Source organism: Pogona vitticeps, chromosome 11, assembly GCF_051106095.1.
Source record: "Pogona vitticeps strain Pit_001003342236 chromosome 11, PviZW2.1, whole genome shotgun sequence".
In the NCBI taxonomy this organism is placed as follows: domain Eukaryota; kingdom Metazoa; phylum Chordata; class Lepidosauria; order Squamata; family Agamidae; genus Pogona; species Pogona vitticeps.
The window spans coordinates 5,388,084-5,405,263 of record NC_135793.1 but is presented as its reverse complement, the minus strand read 5'-3'; the positions used below and the strand labels follow the sequence as shown (position 1 = coordinate 5,405,263).

The 17,180-nt window shown below is 39.7% G+C and overlaps 1 protein-coding gene across 4 annotated transcripts in view; it reads left to right on the top strand.

Moving 5' to 3' along the window:
- FNDC3A (fibronectin type III domain containing 3A) overlaps positions 1-17,180 on the top strand; it is a 53,583-nt gene that overhangs the window by 5,845 nt on the left and 30,558 nt on the right. For 2 of the 4 annotated variants that reach the window (XM_072981085.2, XM_020807704.3), the window contains exons 2-4: positions 9,724-9,866; positions 15,417-15,492; positions 17,104-17,180. In XM_072981085.2, coding sequence (XP_072837186.2) covers positions 9,756-9,866; positions 15,417-15,492; positions 17,104-17,180 — 264 coding nt within the window. In that variant the 5' untranslated portion in view covers positions 9,724-9,755. The remainder of the gene's footprint in view (positions 1-9,723; positions 9,867-15,416; positions 15,493-17,103) is intronic. The other 2 variants (XM_072981084.2, XM_020807703.3) reach the window with 1 other exon arrangement.

Sequence of the window (17,180 nt, the reverse complement as noted above, 5' to 3'; positions counted from 1 at the left end):
GCAACTTGTATTTGAGTTTGCCAGGCTCAAAATGCTTACTTATCTCTGTTACCTCTTCTATAAGACAGATTTTGAATAAAAAGTTTAGGATTCCTGAATGAGGAAAACACACTGAATACCTCTGTTGCATGATCAACTTATTGCAAAGATAGTCATATTTTTTTTCTTCCTTTTCTTTTAACACAAGACTTTCTGTATATAACGATAGCTGTAGATGCAGCATATTTCAGTGATTTTTGTAACCTGATTATTTAAAAATCTGTGCACCTCGGGAGCTCCCAGGTTCTCGGATTTGCACAGATTGAGGGGCTGGTAACATGCAGTTTAGTAAATGCAGTTGCTCGGCAGCAGCAGAGGCCTAGTTATGGGTTGTCTTCTTTGGAGGCCCTGGAGTGACATCTAGTTGTTTGCAGGGTGGATTGGATTTAAACCAAATCAATTTGGACTGCTAGATAGCTTGGTGGTTTAGGATATGGCTGTGGAGCCGGAGGTTTTGGGAGTTTGATTCCCCCAATGTGCCTCTTTGACAGAGGCTGGACTGCATGATATATTGGTTCCCTCCCAACTCTGAAGTTCTAAGATGATGAAATCACAATTTAAATGTTGTGAAAAATCAGTTTTTAAATGTAGACTTTGAATTAAATCAATGTTGTTGTTTTTAAAAAGTCATTGATTTTTATCCACCTTGCATAGTTGTGATAATTCCCCTATACAGTACTCAGGTGTGGCTAGTGTAGGTGAACCTTACTTTGAGCAGCTCAGATAAAAAATAAAATAAAAAAAAGAACATGCCTGCTGGATTAATCTGTGGATATATTTTGTGTGATGTAATTGACATCCCCCACCCTTTTACTGTTTCTGTGCCCTTCTTCAACTAAACTTGTAACCAAGTCTAAGTGCACTAAAATGAAAGCCGTAATATTCTTTAACCTCCATCTGCAGTGCTCTCTTCATTCTGCTGTTGCCAAGTTCATATTTTATATCCTAAACCTCTTGAAGCAGGAATTGGTCCATTTTTATTTTGTAACTCCTTGGCTGAAATCCTGTCTCCATAACTTAAGCTACATAAGATGGATGATGTCATCAGCAGGGACACTTTTTTAAAAACTGAAACATTTCTGATTTCTCTCTTGAGGCACTAGAGGATCCTGTGCAGTCCAGTTCATCACCCTGTGAGAATCCTGAGGCTGGAGGGGAAAGTCCGTACAATAATTACTGCAGATACCTGCCACTGGTAAAATCATCCTGGCAGTGATGATTTCCAGAAATTTAAACATCTCCCTTCCTGTTCTGTGGCTCCCACATGATTCTGATGATGAAAGGGGTTAACATGGGATGCTCTGGAACTTTGGGGGAAAAAATCAGAAGTGTTTAATTTTTTTTAATGCTGATTATGTCATCAGCCTTATGAGGCATATGTAATGGCAACAGGATTTTGGCAACTCTGTAGTGATAATGCTAAATGCTGTAGTTTAGCATCTCGTTTCTTGAAAGAAAATGGATGACGATAATAGACCACTGCTAATTTTCTCCCTCCCCCTTTCTGTAACTGATATTTGGACAGAAGGCCACCACTAATCCTAAAAAGTTTCATGGCTAATAACTGCAACTTTAGGTGATGGACAGCTGCAAATTTGAGTTTAGTATCCTTCCTTGCTGGACTGGGACTTGCCTTAGGTAACTTGGTATTTAAAGTCTGTGTCCTTAATATTTCCCTAAATTATATTGATTGCCATACTTTGAAGATGGTTCTGGTAAGAATGAACTAGTTTTATTAGGGCTGTAACAAATGTTGCAGTATAGAATGGCTTGAGCACTGGAGTTTTTATGCCCAGTTAATTCTGTTTCTTGTATAAAGAACCATTGGACCAAGATAAGACTTTAACCTTTTTAAATGGAAAGTTTGATTAGTGACAGGAACTTTTCAAAATATATTTGTTAATCTTTGGTTTTATGTAAAGAACAGAAGTCTACAGGCAGCTGCTTTGCTTATTGTATATTTAAATGTTTCTTTATATGCTTTCCTTTAAAAAAAATTAATTCCTATTGTAAATTGTGGTCAGTTCCGGAGGGGGAAAATCTGCACTTCTGTAGTGCAAATAAGTACCTAAGAATTTGAAAAGCCATTTACAAATAGCTTGTAGAAATAGCTGGCTGGAAACAAATTCAGCAGCCTCCCACATCACCACATTTCAAAAGCCAGGAGCAAGTTGAAAGCCATATTTTGTAAAAAAAAAAATGGTTTGGATCTAATTTCCTCCGCTCACAGGATGCTGCTCCTGTCCATGCAGGTCAGTTGTGGTTTGGCTTGTGTGTCGTCCTGAGCCATGTTTATTTGAAAATATCTATGTTCAGCTGTACAATAGACATGCTCAGTATATAACAGTGTCTGTTCTTACTGTAGACATATGAGCAATATGCGCAGCCATGGCACACAAGCATGACTGAAGCCTTTATGAACCCACATGAAGTCTTTATGCCTGCATTTTAATCTAGTTTATGAGAGAACAGGTGTTGCTACCAAACACTGAGCAGGTATTTGCCTGGCCTCCCAGCATCCTGCCTTCTCCTTTCCCTGCAGGATCCACAGTTAGGTTGGAAGACCTTCCTTTTGGAGCAGTGGGTTGTGTTGAAAGGATGCTTCTGTGTCTATAAACTTCAGACACAGCCCTGCTGTATCCTTCCTCTGTGTGTGTTATGTTACTTCTCATGTGTTGACAGAGAAGTGGGATCACAGTTTCGTAAGGACTCCCTTTTCCCAAGGGCAGAGACTGGTGGATATACTGAATTTTTCAGGACAAACTCTGTAAGAATCTCTTTTACATAAGTTGGGAACTTCTGTTTTTAAAATGTACCGTTAACTTTGGAATTGAGAGTTGAAACCATCAGATTATTTTGTTATGGATTCCCCTCAGTAGAATCCCTTTCGACTGAGATATATCAGTACCAATGGCAGTAGCGATGGAAATTAAAATACTAAAGAAGACAACCACATCTTTATGGAAAGGGACTCTTACATATGGTTGTTGTGGGTTTTTCGGGTTCTTTGGCCATGTTCTGAAGGTTGTTCTTCCTGACGTTTTGCCACTCTTACAGAGTTTGTCCTGAAAAATTCAGTATATCCACCAGTCTCTGCCCTTGGGAAAAGGGAGTCCTTATGAAACTCTGATCCCACTTCTCTGTCAACACATGAGAAGTAACATAACACACACAATATATGTATGCGTGTATGTGTGTGTTTATAAGTAAAAGGATGTGTGCTGGTGTTTAATTAAAATGACTGATTTGTGTTACCACTCTGTTAGGTTTTACATGCCTATTTTAATGTAACATACAGCACTTTGATGCTCTTGTTGAGTTTGAAAAGCATTCCCTAGACTTTAGATATAATGTAGCCCAATAAGATACATTTGTTGAGAGTTTTTGCCAAAGTACAATTTTTTTCAGTCTTAAATGAGTGTGCCCTGCTTGTATCACAGTTAAATTCAAAATTCTTGTTAAGCTGTGTGTTATCACTCTTACATTCCTGTGACTGCTGTAACTATTGAACTGTAGAAAAAACGTAGCGCATAAGCAATGTTCCCTCTAATTTTCAGCCCAGCTGGGCAGGGCTCTGCCCCCCTCTGTCTCATGCCTCTGACCCTCCCCCTGGGGTTCTGTTGCAGCTGGAACCAAAGGGGTGGGAATTGCTGTCTGTGGGTGCGTGGAGGAAGATGCGCGGAGGGGCGGAGTCTCAAGTGCTCGCATAGCTACACACCTTAAAGGGAACCTTGCACATAAGTGTTTCAGTAGCAGTTCATTCACATTTTATTGTCGATCATAAACCTATGTTGACCTAGAAAATGAAGTATTTTTTATTAGGAAACCTATTAAAAGGTAAAATATATTTGACTTTCAGACACAAGTCATGTATCCATTTTGTCCAAGAAGCTAAAGGGATTTCTCATTTACATTTAACAATCCACTGTTTGGAAGCAAACATCTGAAGATGTGTTGTGAATTGTGTGACTGTAATTTACAACTAACATTTCTTTGGTTATGTGCAGAGAAAATTCGGGCTGTCGGGTATTTTTCCAGATGGGAGACTCAGTGAGGAAAGGGGAAATATTTCAAATTCCTGGGTACATTTGTCATATTAGGAGCTCAGGAATGCTCTAGCTTTGTGCAGTTTTAACATTCTTATGTTCTTCCATATACATAGTTATGTATTGTGCACAAGTATATGTGTAGAGTAATATTTCAAACATTTATTGCTCAGTCTACTAATTCATTGAACCAGCAAGTCATCAGAGTGAGTTTGGATCCAAGTACTAAAAATTAACTTGTGTATAGTTGTTGTGGGTTTTTCAGGCTCTTTGGCCATGTTCTGAAGGTTGTTCTTCCTAACGTTTTGCCAGTCTCTGTGGCCGGCATCTTCAGAGGACAGCACTGAAAGCCTTTGTGAAAGCATTTTCGAATATATTTAACTTGTGTGTAGATCGAGCTGTATAGTATCACGGTAAAAATGATTGCAGGACTGCTGATGTTCCCATTTGATCATCATGTTTTGATCTGTTCTGTTGGTTTTTGCTGGGTTTTTTTTAACTTAATTGACTAAGGCATAGTGATTAATAATCATGTGCTATCAACTCAGTTGTGACTTACGGTGACCTTTTTCAGGGTTTTCCAGCTAGAGAGTACTCAGAAGTGGTTTACCATTCCCTTCTTCTTGGTGTACCCTGGGACTGTGCAGCTTATCCAAGGCTATACAGGCTGGCCCTACTTCGTAGGAGGCACAGTGAAGAATCGAAATCCCAACCTCTGGCTCTGCAGCCAGATACTAAAATCATTGAACTATCCAGTCAGCTCGTAATTGCTGATCCCTAAACAAGTTGGCAAGAGAAGCTGAAACGTGTTGTGTTATTGTGGCAGACTGCACTTTCTTTATCGTGCAGATTGATACTCAAGGAGAAGATTCAGTGCTGTAGCAAATGACTAATCTGCAGCTCATTGATGACAACCATGAAATCAAACAGATTGTTTTCTCTTCAGTGATACGTAAATATCTTAATTTTTCGCTGTATCAATAACCAGGTTTTTCCTCCTAATTGACTCAGTATCCCAGATATTGGTTGTTCTCTCAGAGGGCAGAACTTGAAGTAAAATGTTTTGAGAAATTTTGAAGGCCTTAAATTGTTTGGCATTTGAATCAGAGTTTCCAGGTGCAATAATATTTAAAGATTTGCTAAATGCATTAAACTTCCGTCTTCGTTACTCAGCTTAGTTATCATAACCATACTAAGATAAGTACAAGTGGCCAGTGCCCTTATCTTGTTTATAAAAATAGTTTAAGGTTGATTTGAACTGATGTTATTTTTCCTGTAATCAAAGGAACATTTTGCGAAAGGGACAGATGCAGGGTTCTCCAGCACCTTGCTCAGCAACTAGCATATTGCAAGGTTGTGCCCTTGACAACCAGTATCTATGCTGAAATGCAATATCCTTATGAGCAAAGGATATTTTGTGGTAGTTGTTTTCTTTCGTCCTCTAAATCAGTGGTCTCCAACCTTGGGCCTCCAGATGTTCTTGGACTTCAACTCCCAGAAATCCTGGCCAGCCAAGGTGGTGGTGAAGGCTTCTGAAAGTGGTAGTCCAAGAACATCTGGAAGCCCAAGGTTGGGGAACACTGCTCTAAATTGTCTAAAACCCTTTGATGGTCCTGAAGCAGGCAAGAGCTGCAATCATTTGCAGAGTTACTCTTACACTAAGCATTTGGCAAGGTGAAAATGTGCAAAAGAGAATCATTCTGCTTCCTTGCTTCTCCAATGTCCACTGTTTTCTGTAGTGTGTGGATAGATAGTTCCGTAAAAAACAGGTCTTCCTGCTGGATGTTGTTGCCACAGAGAGTTGGTGGCTAGGTTTACTGCCCCTTTCCCGTCCCCTTTTGTCTCAAGTTCAAGACTTAGAAATGCATCCCGGCTCTTGGGAAATGGTGATCTCTCTCTCCATGGCTTCCTCTGCATCATTTTCATTTTGAAACAGACCTGTTTTTAGTTTCAGTCACCACTAGCCACTGCCTGTGACGTATATAGACTTGTAATCTACCCACTGTTGTAATTGCTTGGTTTAAAAAATGGATTTGGCTTTATTGTGAGGTGCACCTGTATAACAGAATAAGACCGTTCTTCTTTTTCAATTCTTGCTTTGGTTCTTTTCCAGTCAGAGTGGAGTTGATTTAAATCATTATTTTTAAAAAAATTTTTAAAAACAATTTAAATCAAAAATTGATTTTTATTTAAATCATGGTTTAAATTGGGTTTTTTAATCATTGATTTTTTTTGTGTGTTTTTCTGGGCCAAATATTATACATGAAAAGGGCTGCATACCCCGTTTCTCTGAAAATAAGATCTAACCTGAAAATAAGCCCTAGTATGATTTTTCAGGATGCTTGTAATATAAGCTCTATCTCAAAAATAAGCCCTAGTTAAGTGAAAACCCATCCTCCAGCATTGTGGAGCATTGTGCTGCAGCCAGAAGATAACATGACTGCATTTGAATAAATGTAGATTGTTGTACATCGGAAAAAAAAAATAAAACATCCCCTGAAAATAAGCCCTACTGCATTTTTTGGAGCAAAAATTAATATAAGACCCTGACTTATTTTCGGGGAAACACGGTCTAAGATCTCTTGAGGAAAAAAATGAAATTATTTCTGAAGATTTTATAAGAACATATATTCAGTTTATGAACAGATTGCTGTTACGGAGAGATGGTGGTCCTCACCAAAATTAAGTTGTAGCTAGATTTCTGTCAGAAACCTTATTTTGTAAACTTCCTTTGGAATTCTGCAGTATGGAAACCTGTTTGTCTTAAATATCCATGTGTGGTCCTCCTGCACTGGAAAGAAAGGCTTTCTGAAGCAGTGTGGCAAAGGGTACAGATTTTTTTTAATCTGAGAGCTGGGCATGAAATAGCGGTGGACCCAAAAGTCAGATTTGGAAGCCTATGGTATATATAAGCAGCACGCTTTATGGCTTCCTTTAGGGAGTCTGTCCATCTTGTATTTGGTCTTCCTTCTTTCATTTCCTTCCACCTTTCCCAGTGTTGTTATTTTCCAGAGAATCCTGCCTTCTCTTGATGAGCCCAAAGTAGGACAGCCTCAGTTTCCACATTTTTGCCTCCAGAGATACTTCAGGCTTGATTTGATCTAGGGCCCATTGGTTTGCCTTTCTGGTAGTCCAGGGTATCCTTAAAGCTCTTCTCAGGCCCATTTCAAACTGATGTTTTTTTCCCCCTGTCAGCTTTCTTAACTGTCCAGCTTTCCCATACATGGTAATTGGAAATACAAGACTGTGAGTAACCTTGGTCTTAGTTTCCAGTGATACATCCTTACACTTGAGGATCTCTTTTAATTCCATCATTGCTGGCCTTCCTAGTTTCAGTCTTCTGAGGAGCACGTTACACTGATAGCCAGAAAAGAAATAAATGGATGCTAGATCAAATTAAGCCTGAACAGGAAGCAAAAAATGAAACTAAGACTTCCATGTTTTGGATAGCTGATAAGAGGGCACACTGGAAAATACAGTAACGCTGGAGGAGGTTGAAGGGAACATATATATACAGAAGGATGGAGAGGGATGATATAGATGGACTCAATAAAGGAAGCCTCAACCTTGAATTTGCAAGAACTAAGCAGGGCTCTTGAGGACAGAACCTTCCGAACGTCACTAATTCATAGGGTTGCAGTGAGCCGGAAGCAACTTGGTGGCACATAACAACAAATTAACTAGATGGCAGTTCTCCAGCTTTAACTCAAGCTTTATTGAAAGATGACTAAGAAGTATAGTTCCAAAACAATGTCACTTAGGATTACATGTGTGGGGTTGTAGATTTCAATCCTTCATTGTTAAAAGGAGCTTATGGAACTCAATAAATTAGCAGCTTTGAAGCACTGTGCCCTTAAGATTTTGGAAACCATTGGAATACTTTTATTTCTCTGTATTTCAGAACTGTGGACCTCCAGATGTTTTTGGAGGGTAACTCCCCTAAGTGCCTCTGCCTCAACATTGGCTATGCTAGTTTGAGCTGTAGAACTTGTGCTCCAAAAACACCTGGATGGCTGCTGTTCCCCACCCCTGGTTCTTGGTTATCTTTCAAGGATTAGGGATAAACTGGAACATAGTAATGGACGTTTTCATGATATTCCAATTTGATCGAACTTTAATTCATTCTGATAGAAATATGCCCCTTGTTAATGGTTATCTGCCTAGCAGCTTTGGAATGGGCTGTGATACTTTATGCTGCATAAACACACATATTCCTCTCTTGATATGCCCAGCACTTTTGAAAACTGTACCTTAATACAAGCGTATTCTGCAGTGTTATGCCAGAAATCTGAATGTAGAAAGCGTATTTCAAATATCGCATGTGCCCTTCCATCTCCCCATCTCAGCTGCCACCTGCGATTCAGATGTTTCAGGCATGTTTTTCACAGCTGATTATATTTTTAAATGCTTGTCTCTCCCAGGGGCCTTTCCCGTCATTGTGGTATTTTTCTCTCTGTGTTAATAAAGAACAGAAAGAAGGAACAGAACAGGAATAGTATGATGAACAGGAGTCTTCTGTACTGTCTTTGTGTGCTGTCTCTTGTGCCAGAGAATGCTTTTCATATGTTGGTTCTACTAAGATTGGCTTATGGCAGGCAGGAAAAGGATAGCCTTACAGTATTTCTAACCCCTATGTCTGAAGAAATGGACCATGTTCCACAAAAGCTTACTTTAAAATATAGCAGTTTTGTAATCGCCACATGTCTTCTCTCTTCTTAGGCTGCTTTTGCATTGTTTTGTGTTTCTTGTTAAAAGTCTTGTCTCAATGCTTGTAAAATCACGAAAAATGACCTTGAACCAGTTTTTGCAGTTTGTCATTGATCTTCTGTTCTAGGGGCAGGTAATTTGATTTGCCAGTTACCCTGCTTGTTTCTCTTCAGAGCGCCCATTAAAACTTCACTAGGCAAGTGTGAATAAAATATGGTAAATTAAATTGTCATTTGGCAAGCAGTTTGCCATGTGAGATTAAAAAGCCAGGGTATTCCCAGGGTAGATGAATGTTGAGGAAAGGCCAGTGGACCTCTGCGGAAGACTGCAGAACACTTGTCCTATTTGGTGATACCTGGCATCCACTCTTGGTGGCCTCATGCTCCCATTATGGCCCTTACATTGAATTTGTAGATTCAAAGATAAAATGTTTTAAAATAAATCAGTAACCTTTTTAGGTATGCCTGCAATTTCTGTCTAGAACATTTGACAAGAATTCTAAGCATTTTAGTCAATTTAAATATATTTATTTGCCTACCTAGTTGTATCGGAGTACCCAAGGGTAAATAAAGGTAAAGCCGTAACCATCTGTGATATTCACTGTAGCTTGTTTTTAATCTGCGGAACAGATGTAGGATGGTTTCAAGTGCAGCATTTCTTTGATCTTTCTCATTTTAGAGGATAGGTTCACACAGGTAGGAAGGATCAGACATAAGTATATCTAAATGAAAAATAGTACAGACATTAAGATTAGTTAAAGTTTCCTGTAAGTTCTTGGTGAGATGTATCCCTCTATCACTTCTGCAGAGGTCTGACCTTTTGCTTTCAAGCTTTTCTCATCAGGTGGACATGTTTCAGATCCAAAATCTCACAGGCAGTCCTTTCTGTACCTTAATATCATGCTGACATTTGGAACTGTCTTTTGTTTCAGCAGGTGGCAGATGTGAGAGAAACTATTAATGAATGGTCATCTCAGCTATGATGGCAGACCAGCCACCTCCATTAGAAGCCACACCCATTTTGAATGAAGTGCCACTTCTACCTCATATGGTCAATGGGGACACCACACAACAGGCAAGTGGAACTGCATAGCTTAAAAGTGTCTTTATTTGTTGACTTCTTTTACTCCATGCTTCAGACAGTTCTCCTCCCCCACAGAAGTAAAATAAGACTCTACCACTGAGTTTACAAACAAAATTGATATGGAATAAGAGTATATGGAAGAGAAAGAGGAAGGAGACCCGTTGTACAGATAATATTCTTGTGTACTTACGACTTATGGTTTAAATCAAATCCACCCTGCTGAAAATGTTAAGCTTTTGCTGGTAAGCACAGAATAATGTTTCAGAAAGGTTTTCTAATCTAGATTCCTAGCATCAGTTTATGTCTTCTTTGTGACATTATGATTGTAGGTTTTGCTGGCTTACCTGTTTGTTTATTCACTTATTTAGTCACTCTTTGTTTATATTCAAGGGCACCTGTGTTGTGTGATGACTTACACTATACTGCAGTAACTTGTACTAGTTGAAAATTTCATTTAAAAATTTGCATTCCCTCTGGCTTGATTGTGTTTATTGCACAATAGAGTGTTGATACATTTGCTTTCTTTATCTGTTGTTAAATCAGTTTCTGTTGATACCGTTTATAACAGCAGGTGAAGATATTTCATGGAGATTAGATTTGAGGTTTGTAATCTCTGACTGTTCCTTGAAACCAGGAAACTGTGTTAGGCATCCCCAGGCGATGGGCCCTTGAGGGGTAGATTTTCAAGCCATACCACGAACTGCTTTTAAGACCGCCCTGCGTTTGGAAGAGGAGACATTTCATACACCATGGATAGATAAATTAGAGAGATACAAATTCAGAATTCTCACTGCACGTGTGAAGCTAGTGCTGGATTTTGAGGTGGAGAATAGACTGTAAAACCAAGGGGAGCAGTAATTTTAGGTCAACTGTTTTGCTCAAGAGATATACTTAAGACTATCCTGGAAGGCTTAGTACCCCGTTTCCCTGAAAAAAAGACCTAACCTGAAAATAAACTCTAATATGATTTTTCAGGATGCTTGTAATATAAGCCCTACCCCAAAAATAAGTCCTAGTTAAGTGAAAGCCCGCCCTCCACCACTGTGCAGCAACCAGAAGAAGATGACATGACTGCATTTGAATAAACATAGATTGTACATGAAAAAATAAAGCGTCCCCTGAAAATAAGCCCTACTGCGTTTTTTGGAGCAAAAATTAATATAAGACCCTGTCTTATTTTTGGGGAAGCAAGGTATAACTGGTACTTGGGACAGATACCGCTGGAAAAAGAGCCTTTTCCCACCCTTTGTTATTTTTTAGTTAATTTGAAGGAATGTGCAGAGTTCAGTCAACTTTGAGAGGAACTGCAGTAGCTGAATGCTCGCACTGTACAGTGACTGTGCAGTTCATATTGAAATGATTCATTCCGTTTCCTGTTGCTGCAACTCTACATTAGCTGTTCCCAATGTTGAGTCGCCAGATGTTCTTGGACTAAAGCTTCCACAAGCCTTCACCACTAGCTGTGCTGGTCAGGATTTCTAGTAATTGTAGTCCAAGAACATCTGGAGACCCAAGGTTGAGAACCACTGTTCTACATTGATCCAGGCCCTGATCTCTGAGGATTATATGAATAAGTTATTAATTAGAGTGGCTTCTATCAGAGGAGTACAAGCAAATTAAAAGAAAATACTTGGAACTAAATGAAAGCTTCTCTGATCTGTGATTATATGAGGTACAATAACTTAGAAAGGCTTCTGATACAGATGTAGAATATTTTGCCTGTCCAGTGATTAGAAACAGATTAGAAACTGCTCAAATGAGGCATAGAGGCTTCCACTTTAATAGTTCTCATTTTCCAGTAAGAACCAAATGGTTTAGCTGTTGCTTTAGATGATGTATTAGGTCATCCTTGACCTTTCCCATCCATATTATCTGATCAACACATGCGTCATCTTTGCACTCTTCAGTACACAATTTGCTGTTCTTTGTCTCTTTGTTGAAGTTTTTTTCCTAGTTTTTATTTAAAAGAAAAAAAAAACTAACCTTGTAAGGATTAGAGAAATTAAACTTAAAAAATCACAGTTCTACTGAGCAAAAAGGTTATTGGTTTTTCTATAACAAGAAACTTGTTTTGACTTTTAGTTGCGCAGAGAAGTACAGATCTTTATGAAGCAAAAGGCAAAACACACAACCAAAAGGATGTTGTGTGCTGAAAATATTGTTGGCCCATAATTGCTCCAAAGTGTTGGATTTGAAAAGCCAGTGCTTGAATGACGAATAATTAGCATTTGAGAAGCTGCAGGCTACAAATTTCAGTAAAAAAAATGAAGAGAATGCTGGCTGATGTTCTTCTTCGTGGTCTCTGTGAATGCACACAATTGGGGTTATACTGCGCCTGCGCAGGACCTCTCGGAAACTTCTAGAGCTTAACGGTATGTAATTAGTGGGGCGTTCCCTTGTGGAGCGCATGCTCTGCCCTCCAAAGACCTCCTCAGTTCCCATAAGTCCGCCGCTGTCAGATATAAATTGATACAACAAGTGACAGACGCAGTATAACCCAATTGTGTGGATTCACTAAACTCTTTTTTGAAACCTTAAGAATATAGGAAGCAGTATTGTCGAGGGTCCATCTAGTTCAGTTATTTGAAAGCAAGAACAGCGGACACGTTCGTTCAAACCCCTAAAATCTCACAAACGGGTGGGATTTTGAGTGCTGCAGGAGCCTTTATCAAGCTGGGCTTTGTAGAGTAGGCGAAGAGGTGCAGAAGAAACAGAAAAAAAAATCTAGAAGTCTTCAGCAAGGTCGGGGTTTCTTGCCATCATCCCTGACTTTAGCCCATTTTTAGTTTACAAACCGTTGACCTAAAAACAATCGGTGCACGCAGTTTTGTGTGAAGAATATTGTAATGTCCTCATCATAATCGTAGAACTGCAGAGCTGGGAGAGATCCTATGGATCATCAGAGTCCAACCCCTGTCAGGAAGGCCCAGTGGGGGAATTGAACTTCCAAACCTCTTACTCCGTAGCCAGAGACCTAAATGACTGAGCTGTCCAGCCATCTCTGTTCTGTTTTGTCCTGTCTTTACATTTATTTTGCAACTTTTAACATAGCAGTGTAGTCAGTTGCCTTACACTTGGTTGGCTTGTTTGCACGTGCAGCTGCATAATGTTTATTCAGCAGTAGTGGCTTGCAGACGACGTAGTGTGGGTGCCTCTGCAGATTATTTCTTGGGAAGTCCCCATTTAACCCAGAAGATACCTCTGCTGTTTGGATTGCTAGCAGCTTTCCAGAGTTTGGTTACTGTGGGCCCATTTTTGATGGACTGTGTCTGGGACTAATTCAGGGGAATATCTGTGACATTGCTAACCTTGTTCACTGCCACAATGCTTGGGGCATCTTGTTATATCTTTCCTGAATTAACTTATTTAGCGGCCCCTTCTTTAGATATTTCCTGAAGACCAGTGGGCCGTTGCCATGTAAACATATTAGGATTGGTCGTGTGAATATTTATTCTGCTTTTTATCATATAGACCCTTGGCATTAGAGTCAATGCTTTTTCTGCTTAGTTAAGTTGTGCTTTTCATTAGAAAAACAAAAGTAAACGTTTTCTGTTGGCAGGCACAAGCTGAGGTCAATGCGCCTGCCTAGCTGAAGGCTACGCTTGTACAGCTCGTTCCTAGGAAATTGAACAATTCTACCTGTTAGTCATATTTGTTAAGATAAATTGTGTTGTTAAGATGAACGTATTACCTTGTTAACATGCTGTACAAGAATGCTTTATTTATTCATATCAGTGTTGCACAATTTAAAGTAAGGGATGTATATGTAATAAAGGTAAAATTAAGAAGAAATTAAAATGCTAAGATAATTAGACTATTTTTGTTCAAAAGCTGGCCACTTCAGTCGTGTTATCTCGGCCCTTTGCTAGATCTTCTTTTGTACAGGTGGTAGGGCATAAATTGCTTGCGCATAAGTGTTGCATAGATTGAATTTCTCCACAGTCACAGAGAATTTGTCTTGTGTCCAAGTAACCCCATTTTGCTTGATTATTCTTCGATCTTCCTACCTCACTTAGAAGTCTGTTAAGTGACTTCCAGATGGTCTGGCCAGTGTCTTGTCCAGCTGGGATGACAAGTCTCTCAACCAGGAGCCTATTCCATTGTACTGAAATAGAATATCACAATTCTAAACATGCATTTGTTACCATGCACATTTCTCTCAAGGAGCTCATAGGAGCCTACCAGGCAGGATTCCTTTTGCATTCCTTTTTATCCTTAATACAATCCTTCAGAGATGTTAAGACAGATGGATGGATGGGCAAAAGATCAGCAACTGATCTTACAGATGTATAAAAACTGTGTTAGTGATAGATTGTTAAATAATGGCCCAAATGTTGCTCTTGAAACTTTATGCTGCAGAAGCTGATGAGCTCATGCTTCTAACATTTATTCTATATTAATTATATGACATTTGTCCCCCTGTTTTAAGTTCTGAGGCTCCCTCTTTTGGCAACAGGGCATCCCTTGGGAGCCCCAAGGGGAGGGATTTAATTACTAAAAATTGCTGCTGGTGGTCCCAATCCTGGCAACAGCAATCCAGTGGGAATTTTGGGTAATTAAAGCCCCCACCTGAGGCTCCCAAATATTTACCCAGCGTAGGGAGCTTCTCAACCTCAAACGGGGGATAGGAAGCCTTTCATTAATTTAAAATAAAATTTAGTGGCACAAGCTGATGATGCCATCAGCTTTCTGCCACTCAGAGTTAGACAAACAAGATTTGGGTCGGTAAATGGAATGCTGCATTCTGTAACTTTTGGACAGACTTTGTGTACAGCGTTTTACTGTAGTAGATAAGGAGATTTACTAGTGCAAGGATGATGGTATCCACAGAACAGAGAGAAAGAGAGAGAGAGAGAATGTAGTAAACATGCTTGAAACCAACAGTACAGCAGCAGTACTGTGATAAAACAACATTTTAATCATACCCTGTTTCCCCAAATATAAGACCTAACCTGAAAATAAGCCCTAGTTAAGTGAAACCCTGCCCTCCACCATTGTGCAGCAACCAGAAGATATGACTGTAAAATAAAACATCTTCTGAAAATAAGCCCTAATGCATTTTTTGGATCAAAAATTAATATAAGACCCTGTCTTATTTTCGGGGAAACACGGTAAGTGAAGGAGCTAAAATTAAATTAGAAGTCTCTGTTTTCCCTGTAAATTATTTTAAATCACATAGTACTGTATTTACAAAGGAAAGGAAGACTGAAAGCTTGGGTATATATAGCTTGTCCAGTTTATCCATTGCTTCTAATGGAAGGGAAACTTTCTTAAAAGAAAGGCAGCAAATAACTAAGGTGTCCTGCTGGAGGCAGGTGAGCAAAATCCTTCTGTAATTTTGTGTAATTTATTTTCAAGTGTGATATAACTACACTGTGCATGCCTGGCTACAGAAAAGCTTGGAAGTGTATGCCATCATTGCCCAATTTAGACATTTCAAACCAAGGATTGATTTTGCGGTTCTGGAACCCCCAGTTTTGCCTCTTCACTTCTGGAAGCCAGTATGGTTCCTTAAGAGTAAGTCTTGTGCTTTGTTTTCAGGTTATCCTTGTACAAGTAAATCCTGGAGAGACTTTCACAATTAGAACTGAAGATGGACACATACAATGTATCCAAGGTAAAATGTGTGTGGAACACACATGCGCATGCGCACACATGCTTGTGTACATGCTTGTATATTCATGCTTCTGTATTGTTTATAGAATTTGTATTTTTATATACAAGTATGTATATCTTAGTAAGGGACGTGGTGGCACTGTGGGTTAAACCGCTGAAGCCTCTGTGCTGCAAGATAAGAAGACCTGCAGTCGTAAGATCGAATCCACGCGACGGAGTGAGCTCCCGTCACTTGTCCCAGCTCCCGCCAACCTAGCGGTTCGAAAGCATGGAAAATTCAAAAATGCTAGTAGATAAATAGATACCACCTTGGTGGGAAGGTAAACAGCGTTCCATGTCTAGTCACACTGGCCATGTGACAATGGAGGATTGTCTGCGGACAAATGCTGGCTCTGTGGGTTGGAAACGGAGATGAGCACCGCCGCTTAGAGTCGGACACGACTGGACAAATTGTCAAAGGGAACCTTTACCTTTTTACCTATGTATATCTTAAACCAGGTGGAGTGCATGCTCCCGGATCTGCTGTCTTCTGATGGCAAATTTAATTGAAATGGTTTGCTCAGTTTAAGAAAGCCAGCCTTCTGCTACCAGTTCGCACCTAGTAACATTGCTCTTCCATACCCATAGAACCCAATTGTGCAGACAGCAAGCCAGTAGCAATCCTTAAGACAAGAACGTGTAGACCAGAGGAGATTACTTACAGAGCAAAAATATCTGGAAATGTCTAGTCCAGAGAGGCTAAGCCCTTTGCTGCTGAGGGAGACAAAGGTAACCTAGGGTCATACTGACAGCTTGATCTTGTGGAAAACTTTCTCAGCCCTCAGCTTGGTGATCATTCACACCCTAAAAATGGGCAAAACTCATTCAGATTGATGTCAACAGGAAATTTTTATCAGAAATATTTTCCATGTGACCCACGGTGTGTGTTGTCAGTTTCCGGTGCATTGGAGGAAGTGAAGAAAAATGAAGGAACCATGCAGTGTAAGGGCAGAGCCTCACGCGGCCTTTTCCACCAAATTGCTGTATTGTAGTTTCGAATACAGAAATACCCCACGGGGTAATAAGATCATCATTTGCAAGCTTTGTCCATGTTGGGTATAATCCGTCTCAAATCACTTTTTCAGTAACAGCAAAAATTAGGCAGCAAAAATTGTATTATATTAATGCAGATAAATATAAAGTGCCTTGCTTTGCATTGTTGCTGTTGAAATAAAACCTACATCTGTTATCCGACTCCGTTGCTGTGTGTGTTAAACGTTTCAAAACCTCAGCTGTCTGGACTCATTCTTCCATGATAGTTTTCAGCATAACCTAAATGTTCTTAACTTTATTATTTCCAAAATGCCTTTTTGGTTATCTTTTTGTCTTGAAACCTAAAGCACATTCTTGCTACAGGTCCCTCTTGGACATGGTTAGAGGAACTGTTCTCCACAAGTATTTTGAAGCTACTGTAGAGGCTGGGAGGTCACTGGAAGCCTTTTACATAAAAATTAAATGTGTGTACCTCTGCGTGATTGCCATTTAGGTTGCCAGATTGTCAAATGAGCCATGACTGCACACATTTCGGTATATGTGCAGACATGCATCGTCTGTTGTTTTGCTTTCCCTCCAGGTCCAGCACATGTTCCTATGATGTCACCGAACGGTTCTGTGCCTCCCATATTTGTGCCTCCTGGCTATGTATCTCAG